Consider the following 9,545-nt stretch of genomic DNA (forward strand, 5'->3'; position numbering starts at 1 on the left):
AAATACTCCGTGGCCGAGCCAACGTCCCACGGTCAGCCTGTGTCTTTTGCGTACGCATGCGCTTTGGCACTTTTGGGGCTGGAAGTTACGGAAGAGTCAGCAACTTAGGGTCTGAGTGGTGGTAGTGGGGGGGCGGGTGGCGGCAATCAAGCAGAATTTGCAGTGTGGGGGTGTTTTCTTCTGGGGAGCGTCTTTAGTTCCCCCCCCCTCCCCGGCGCAGCGACCAGACGAGAAGAGGCGGGGTGGGCGGTCACCGCTCGCGAAAGGTGAAAGTGGTTGGAACGTTCCGGGGGTTCTAGAACGTTGGGTATCCAAACAGAGCCACGCCCCCTTTTCCTCCCTTCTCTGCCTGCAAGCTTTTAGTCCGCCTTTTCTACCGCCTCGATCGTCCCTGCCTTAAAAGGTACCTGCGGCCTTTCCCCACTTTCCTTCTCCCTCCCCGCTGCTCTCCGAGCCGGCCTCTGGCTACTATAAGCCGATGGCTTGTCAAATAATTCTCATCTGTCTTTATCTGAAGTGCCCGAATCCAGGGAATCAAAACAGACGAATGAATACCCTCCATCCATCACATCTTCTCCTCCAGGGATATCCCGACGGTATTCCTGATTTTGTCCACGGGTGTTTCGTTTCCTGCTTCCTCTGCTCCCTTCCATTTGTCGCAGACAAAACGTTGCTTTAAGAACTCTGATTTATTTATTTATTTTGTCGTTGCAGAAATACAGTTTCCTGTTTTATTCTCTTGAGCTTTTCTGAATCTGTCATGGTTTTTCCTCTCTAGGATTAATATTCTCTTTATTTCTTCAACAGACTGGCCTCTCTTGATCTGTTCTTGAAGCCAAAGCCACTTAGATCTTTTCTTCTTTGGATATTTAGGGATATTTTTTTGCTGCTATTTTCAGAATGCCTCTGTCTCTTCCTGTCGGGTTCTCCTTTTAGAAGTTAAGTGTAACGTCTCTGTTTTATGCGTTGGTTTTATGCTCTGACTGTATCCTGCAGAACAAATATTACTAGCTTGCCTGCTCTTTAACTTTCTGAATTTAATATGTTTTGTATATTAAATTTTTGTAGGCTGTTAAGTTTTGTAGGCTATTCCACAGGCTGTTGCTGGCATTGTCCTGATTGCTGAGATTTAACTTAGATTAGCTAAATGTTTGATCTATTCTATGCCCATATAATTTTCTTGACAAGAGTGCTCAAGTATTTGGCTTTTGCTTTCTTCCAGATTTGATTTTGGGGTTTCTTCTTCTAGGAACTTCTTTCATTACCTAATTCCTGTTCTTGATTACTATTCTTCCCCTTCAAACTTTAGCAGCAAAGACACAGCCTGCTCTACTTTATTGCATACTTAGCCTTTCCTTAGAAAAACAACCTTGCAAACATGTACAGATAGTCCTCGACTTACAACAGTTTGCTTAGTGAGCATTCATAGTTTCAACAGCACTGAATAAAATGACCTATGACTGTTTTTCACATGATTATTGTAGCATCCCCACAGTCACATGATCAAAATTTAGATGCTTGGCAACTGACTCAAATTTATGACAATTGCAGTGTCCCTGGGTCAAGTGATCAACTTTTGTGACCTTCTGACAAGAAAAGTCAATGGAGAAACCAGATAAACTTAATAACCATAGTACAGTACTAACAACTAGAGTGATTCACTTAACAAATGTGGCAAAAAAGGTAGTAAAATGGAGAAAACTCAACAAATGTCTCGCTATGCAATATAAAAATTTTGGGCTCAATTGTGGTTGTTAAGTCGAGGACTACCTATATTTTCTGCAACTGGCTTTTCATTCCCTTTACAGTACTGATTTACTTTCATTTCTGTTCTTCCACAGTTATGTTTGCTGAATGGTTTTCTTGTGCCTAAACTTTCTCTAGCCACTTGAGATTTACTACATTGAATCAAAAGGTATAAAAACTCAGTTGTTGCCTGTTTTTGTCAAAGATAATTTAAGAACTTTCCCTCTTTTTAAAAAAAAAAAAATTGTAATTTTATTATAACACATATATGACATTTACACAACATACAACATATAGGTATCTTATCATTTTTAAGTATTGTTTCATAGTGGTCTTCCATCTGTTACTTTGTTTTTCTTCCCCTATGTCTTCATTTCTTACTCCTTCTTCCCCCCCCATTATCCTTTTTTTCCCCTTTCCCCTATAGAGATCCATATATTTTAACTTTCCCTTTTTGCTGTCATTTTCTACAGTCTCCTAGTATACTTTATACATGCAGCACAGTTTTCCCTTTCTATGTGGGAAAGAAAAATAATTTACAGATATATTGTTTTCCATTTGTACAACACAATGATCTTATGAATTAATAAAGCTTTGGATCATTTAAAGGTGTTTCACAAAGTCAGGATGTATTTGTCCTGTGTGAGAAGATAATGGTCTGAACCAGAGGTGGTATTTAGCAGGTTCTGACCAGTTCTGGAGAACTGGTAGCGGAAATTTTGAGTAATTCAGAGAACCGGTAAATACCACCTCTGACTGGCCCCGCTCCCATCTATTCTCTGCTTCCTGAGTCCCAGCTGATCGGGAGGAAATGGGGGTTTTGCAGTAACCTTCCCCTGGAGTGGGGAGAGAATGGAGATTTTACAGTATCCTTCCCCTGGTATGCCCACCAAGCCACACCCACAGAACCAGTAGTAAAAAAATTTGAATCCCATCACTGGTCTGACCCAGCGGTGAGTTTCACATTATGCTACTACCGGTTCACCCCGCGTGTGCACACTCACTTTGTGTGTGTGAGCACCCGCCTTCCATGCATGTGCGTTGCTCGCGGGTGCACCTTCTGTGCATGTTCCCAGCCTCAAAAATGTGCCTAAATAGGATGGCATAGAGCTGAAGCGGGTAGGTGGGTCCACTCGCAATTTCCACTACCAGTTCAGATGAACCGGTCCAAACTAGCTGAGTACCACCTCTGGTCTGAACTATATCAACCAGATAACTCTCTTGTACAAGAGGGGAAGAGGAGTTTGCAGAAGACTGTGGTTCATGCATGTAGCTATGGCTCCTGAATGAATCTTTGGCTAGTGAGGAGTGGCAATGAGAGAGAAAAATCACTGCCAGTGATTTATTGTTGCTTTCTCTGCTTGTCAGTATTTTGGAATGGCAAACTCCTGCCATACTTGCTGTATATATCTTGAAATTCTCCCAGATTTCTTGGAAGCAGGGTTTTTTTTTTTAGCAAGCATTATTCCTACCAACAATCTTACAAGAAATAGGTAAAACTCTTTCATAGCTATTTATGTATTGAGTTCTTTGCACTGAATCACATCATTGCCAGAGCCAGAGAATCATATAAAACGATGACCTTAGCCGAGGTATTAATATTAACCTCTCTGCTTATTCAAGAATAGTGATGCCAAATGGATGAAGTGGAACATTTTCTCATTAGTTTGTGACTTTTTCATTTGGAATCTTTTGAGGAATAATTTTTGCAGTTGTATCAAGTATGTTAACACTTTGAGTATACTTAACAGATAAAGTGAGGATTGGCTTTCTACTACTACTATGTTTAATAACAGGATCTAATACATGCTTATAAAAAACAGAGCAAGATTTACTACTTAGAAGTGGGAGGAGGTGGTTTATAATTTCAGTGTGGAAACTGGTGCCTGCTTTGAAGTTTTAGCTCAGATGTACTTTTTAAAAATTGTGGCTAGGCTAGGATAGGCTAGGCTAGGATAGGATAGGATAGGATAGGATAGGATTCTTTATTGGCCAAGTGTGATTGGACACAAGGAATTTGTCTTGGTGCATACACTCAGTGTACATAAAAGAAAAGATACATTCATCAAGAATTATAAGGTACAACACTTAATGATAGTCATAGGGAACAAATAAGCAACCCAATCATATTAGGAAACAGTCAATATAAATCATAAGGATACCAGCAACAAGGTTACAGTCACACAGTCATAAGTGGGAGGAGATGGGTGATAGGAACAATGAGAAGATTAGTAGTAATGCAGACTTAGTAAGTAGTTTAACAGTGTTGAGGGAATTGTTTAGCAGAGTGAAAAAACTGTTCTTGTGTCTAGTTGTTCTGGTGTGCAGTGCTCTATAGCATCGTTTTGAGGGTAGGAGTTGAAACAGTTTTTGTACAGGATGTGAGGGGTCTGTAAATATTTTCACAGCCCTCTTTTTGACTCATGCAGTATACAGGTCCTCAATGGAAGGCAGGTTGGTAGTAATTGTTTTTTCCCTCTCTTTAGCAAGATGTTGCCTACCACATCAATTAACCCCCGAGATCAGGGCAATGGATCTTTAAATACTAGAGCATCAGCAAGACACACAGCTGGGGCAAAGCGCTATAAATACTTGAGAAGACTCCTTCATTTTCGTCACATGGACTTTGAGTTTGCTGTGTGGCAGATGTTGTATCTGTTCACTTCACCACAGAAGGTGTACAGAAATTTTCAGTATAGGAAACAAACAAAAGACCAGTGGGCTAGAGATGACCCTGCTTTCCTTGTGTTGCTGAGTATCTGGCTGTGTGGTGAGTACCTGAGAACTTCCCTATTTACTTGAAATTAGTATTTCTAGCTTGGTGCCCTGAAATATTGGTAGTAATGAGTCCTCCGAAACAATAACCAATTTGGTCTGGTGGTTAAGGCATCAGCCTAGAAGCCAGGAGACTGTGAATTTTAGGCATGAAAGCTGGTTAGGTGATTTTGGGCCAGTCACTCTCTGCCTGCCCAACGTGCCTCACAGAGTTCTTGTGGGAAAAATAGGAGGAAAGATTATTTTGTGTGTGTGCAGCCTTGAGTTATTTATAAAAACAGTAAAGGTGGGATATAAATAAATATTGGTGTTTTACATAGTGCTCAACCAGAGTAAACCATTACAGAATTGAGAGCTAGAAGTCTGAACACCTACTGGTAGAGCAGTGGTGGGTTTCAACTGGTGTTACCACCGGTTCGCTTCGCGCACGCGCTTTGCACGCGATTCCATTTCGGAACAACAGGTGCGGCAATCCGTTCTGCCCCATCTATCAGCTGGGCTAAAAACGAGCAAATATAGGTAGGTATAGCGCAGGGGTGGGCGGGAGGGCCCAGCTGACAGTCAGAGTGAACCAGTTCGCTCTCACCTCACCGTCACCGCTACTGGATTGCCCGAACCGGGGAGAACCAGTAGCAACCCACCATTGCGGTAGGGTCAGATTCACAGTATTTGTGAAGGAACTCAGAATTGTGTCTGAATTCTAGGAACACCAATGTCCAGTAATTCTCTGTTGGTAAGCAGGCTAACCTGCTGAGCTATTTCATCCCTAGTCTTAAAAAAGACACCATTATTTATAACTTACTTCATTAATTTAGAAACATGTAAATACAAAAATATTACCAAGGCACTTTACGTATATGTGTCTTAGTTTTCAGACTAGCAGTATTGACAACAAGAGAATAGGAAGTATTTGCTTGGAAAGATGAAACTATATACAGGTGAAACATGAAAAATTAGAATATTGTGCAAAAGTTCATTTATTTCAGTAATGCAACTTAAAAGGTGAAACTAATATATGAGATAGACTCATTACATGCAAAGCGAGATAATTCAAGCCTTGATTTGTCATAATTTTGATGATTATGGCTTACAGCTCATGAAAACCCCAAATTTACAATCTCAGAAAATTAGAATATTACATGAAATCAATAAAACAAGGATTGTACATAGAACAATATCGGACCTCTGAAAAGTATAAGCATGCATATGTACTCAGTACTTGGTTTGGGCCCCTTTTGCATCAATTACTGCCTCAATGCAGTGTGGCATGGATGCTATCAGCCTATGGCACTGCTGAGGTGTAATGAAAGACCAGGATGCTTCAATAGCGGCCTTCAGCTCTTCTGCATTGTTCTGTCTCATGTCTCTCATCTTTCTCTTGGCAATGCCCCATAGATCCTCTATGGGGTTCAGGTCAGGCGAGTTGCTGGCCAATCAAGCACAGTAATCCCATGGTCATTGAACCAGGTTTTGGTACTTTTGGCAGTGTGGGCAGGTGCCAAGTCCTGCTGGAAAATGAAGTCAGCATCCCCATAAAGCTCGTCTGCGAAAGGAAGCATGAAGTGCTCCACAATCTCCTGGTAGATGACTGTGTTGATCCTGGACTTAATGAAGCACAGTGGACCAACACCAGTAGATGACATGGCTCCCCAAATCAACACAGACTGTGGAAACTTCACACTGGACTTCAAGCATCTTGCAGTGTGTGCCTCTCCATTCTTCCTCCAGACTGTGGGTCCTTGGTTTCCAAATGAGATGCAAAAGTTGCTCTCATCAGAAAAGAGGACTTTGGACCACTGAGCAACAGACCAGCTTTTTTTTTCTTTAGCCCAGGTAAGATGCTTCTGACGTTTGTTGTTCAGGAGCAGCTTGACAAGAGGAATATGACATTTGAAGCCCATGTCCAGGATCCGTCTGTGTGTGGTGGCTCTTGATGCACTGACTCCAGCCTCAGTCCACTCCTTGTGAAAGTCCCCAACACTTTTGAATGGCCTTTTCCTGACAATCCTCTCCAGGCTGCGGTCATCCCTGCTGCTTGTGCACCTTTTTCTTCCACACTTTTCCCTTCCACATAACTTTCTATTAATGTGCTTTGATACAGCACTTTGGGAACATCCAACTTCTTTTGCAATTACCTTTTGAGGCTTTCCCTCCTTATAGAGGGTATCAATGATGGTTTTCTGCACAACTGTCAGGTCAGCAGTCTTTCCCATGATTGTGATTCCTACTGAACCAGTCTGAGAGACCATTTAAAGGCTCAGGAATCCTTTGCAGATGTTATGGTTTAATTAGCTGATTAGAGTGGGACACTTTGAGCCTAGAATATTGAACCTTTTCACAATATTCTAATTTTCTGAGATTGTGAATTTGGGGTTTTCATGAGTTGTAAGCCATAATTATCAAAAGTATGACAAATCAAGGCTTGAACTATCTCGCTTTGCATGTAATGAGTCTATCTCATGTATTAGTTTCACCTTTTAAGTTGCATTACTGAAATAAATGAACTTTTGCACAATATTCTAATTTTTCGAGTTTCACCTGTAAGTAACTAACTTTATTGGAGATGGAGGCATATTACTGAATGAGTCTTCTTTAAAACTTTGGGGAGCACATGACTATCCAAAGTTAGGGCATCTTGTATACCTTGAATTAATCATATATATCATTGCTGTTCATCTTCCTCCTCCAGTATCCACTATAGGATTTGGCTTTGTGTTAGGCTTTGGATTTGTTGAAATGATAAAGCTACTGCTGTGGGTCGTGTTTATAGACTGTGTAGGAGTTGGCCTTCTAATTGCAACTTTAATGTGGTAAGTATCTTTAAAATAATCTTAAAATGCAGATTTCTGAATTTAAAAATAGCAAGTTCCAAACAGAGAATTTAAAATTAATAGTGTACTCCAGTATCAGCTCAAGATTTTAAAAGGAAAGACAACGGAGCATAAATTTTGAACAACGGAGCATAAGTGATACTCGCATATTGGATTTACTTTCTGGAGAGGGTCATAGAAAATTAAAATTAATTCTGAGTTCACTTGTTACCATATCACCGTTACTTGACATTTATGTATGCAGTAGAGTTTATGGAAACCATCCAGACTAGAAAATGACTAGAAAAATATGTTTAGGATTCTCTGGCATATAATAGGCACATACTGTATTAGAAAGAATGGGAAATGTTTTTTTTCCCCTTGTCCTGATTTGAGAAGAGGTGGATGGAAAAATAGAGTTCCTTACTGAAGAATATATTTATATTTTTAATATTCTGCTAAGGAATCAAAACTATTCTTTTGCTTTTATAATATTCCTTAAAAGAACTTGTAAATTTTATTTTGGATTTCTAGATCAAAAACACATTTGGATTTGACAGTACTACAAAACATGAATAAATGTTACACAGAAGGAAAGAGAGTTAGAGTTATTTCATGCTATATTGAAATAATAAAGCATTGCACATTTTAATACATAGGTTTTGAATTTCCCCCCAAAGGTTTATCTCCAATAAATTTTTGCTAAAGCAACAAAACAGGGACTATGATGTAGAGTGGGGCTATGCTTTTGATGTTCATTTGAATGCTTTCTACCCACTTCTTGTTATCCTGCATTTTATCCAGTTATTTTTCATTCATTGTAAGTATTTATTTTTAAATTGAAACATTTTTATTGTCTTGCTTTCTTTTATGTCATATACTGAGGCTGAATTATCTCTTGCAGATGTAATTTTATCAGCATCGTCTATTGGCTATTTTGTTGGAAATACTTTCTGGCTGATTGCAATTGGTTATTACATCTATGTGACATTTCTGGGGTACAGTGGTAAGTAGCGGTAAATCTTTCAGCAAGAAATTAGTATGGCAGATGAGAAGGAACAGTTTTATTGGCCCTAAACAAGCGTGTATAAACGTTATATCGTTATCTGTCAAACAGCCATTTTCACGGGCATGAGTGCCTGACATGCAGTTATGTAACCGTCAGGGAGGAGGTCATCTTCAGAACTGGGTTATAAGTACCTTGGGGTGGGGGTGGGGGGGTAGGCCATTGTAACTTTGAATGGTTGTTAAGCAACCAGTCATATGTCAAGGACTATCTGTAATCACAGAGAAGCTAGGTTCAAAGTCTTTACTTTTACTCCTTACTCCATAGTTGTCTTGCCATACCCTCCCTTGGGGTATAGTAAATTATTTACATGAGTCCCTGGAGTGAAAACTCTGCCATTTCCTTCAGTGGTTTGTTTTTGTTTCAGGAAGCTTCATATTTCCAAGAATTAACAATAGCTCTGGGGATGTATTTTTTAGTGAAAGTGTATTAGCTTTCTCACACACAAGAGGGAGCCCTTCCTGCTCTTTCTTATCCTTGAGACAAAGAGATGTAGTCTTGGTTTCTACTGAAGCTCTGCTCCCTTTCAGCACTGCCATTCCTGAAGAACACGGTGATCCTTCTGTATCCATTTGCGCTTCTCATCTTGCTGTACGTGGTCTCTTTAGCCATTGGATGGAACTTTACTAAAGCACTTTGCGTTTTCTACACATACAGAGTGAAATAAACTGGTCTCCAATAAATAACACCTTGTACAAATGTCAAACCTGGTGAAATGAAGATACTCTTGTACATTCCTGTAAATAACTTACTCCTCACTGTAGATCAGTGTATACAAAATGTTTGGGTTTTTTAAAAAAAAAAGCACTGACAGCCTTCTGTCAATAAGCCTTCAATATCCCTCCTTTGTGGAAGAGTTGTATATCTCTGTAATAAAGATTCTTTTTAAAATTCAATTGCTTTTAAGTAGATTTCTTACTACACTTTTTATAATTAATTTAAGTCATTCAATAAGATATTACAAAATTCAATATTAGACAAGTTTCAGTAATGACTGATTTTATTTTACTTATAAATGCCTAGTGTGTTTTAAAGACAATATTTAAATGTTTGCCATCTTGCCACCCATATAAAAAGGTGGGTAAAAACATAGTAATAATGTTTCATGTGAATCTGTTGGCCTCAAAGAAGCTGTGCTTCTACTGCTA

General features: G+C 39.6%; 1 protein-coding gene across 16 annotated transcripts; it reads left to right on the forward strand.

Annotated features, from left to right (window-relative positions):
* The first annotated feature begins 4 nt into the window (after positions 1 to 4).
* UNC50 (unc-50 inner nuclear membrane RNA binding protein) lies at positions 5 to 9,293 on the forward strand. Of its 16 annotated transcripts, XM_034431322.3 has the most exons (8): positions 51 to 403; positions 518 to 596; positions 1,842 to 1,915; positions 4,233 to 4,516; positions 7,211 to 7,331; positions 8,012 to 8,151; positions 8,236 to 8,337; positions 8,928 to 9,293. In XM_034431322.3, exons 4-8 carry the CDS (start codon positions 4,237 to 4,239, stop codon positions 9,062 to 9,064), a joined length of 780 nt encoding a protein of 259 aa, XP_034287213.1. In that variant the 5' UTR covers positions 51 to 403; positions 518 to 596; positions 1,842 to 1,915; positions 4,233 to 4,236; the 3' UTR covers positions 9,065 to 9,293. The 16 variants fall into 16 exon arrangements, with proteins under 16 accessions (XP_034287219.1, XP_087727608.1, XP_034287216.1 ...); XM_034431321.3 differs by lacking the exon at positions 518 to 596 and having other exon boundaries at positions 29 to 403; XM_034431323.3 differs by lacking the exon at positions 518 to 596 and having other exon boundaries at positions 29 to 266.
* The last annotated feature ends 252 nt before the right edge of the window (positions 9,294 to 9,545 follow it).

This window comes from Pantherophis guttatus, chromosome 5 (assembly GCF_059756535.1).
Source record: "Pantherophis guttatus breed Tessera chromosome 5, ASM5975653v1, whole genome shotgun sequence".
NCBI lineage: Eukaryota > Metazoa > Chordata > Lepidosauria > Squamata > Colubridae > Pantherophis > Pantherophis guttatus.

Coding starts and splice junctions, on each gene's coding strand:
- UNC50 (XM_034431319.3), top strand. CDS start 3,124: ATGGCAAACTCCTGCCATACTTGCTGTATATATCTTGAAATTCTCCCA. Junction 4,517..7,210: donor GCTGAGTATCTGGCTGTGTG/GTGAGTACCTGA, acceptor TTCCTCCTCCAG/TATCCACTATAGGATTTGGC. Junction 8,152..8,235: donor CCAGTTATTTTTCATTCATT/GTAAGTATTTAT, acceptor TATCTCTTGCAG/ATGTAATTTTATCAGCATCG.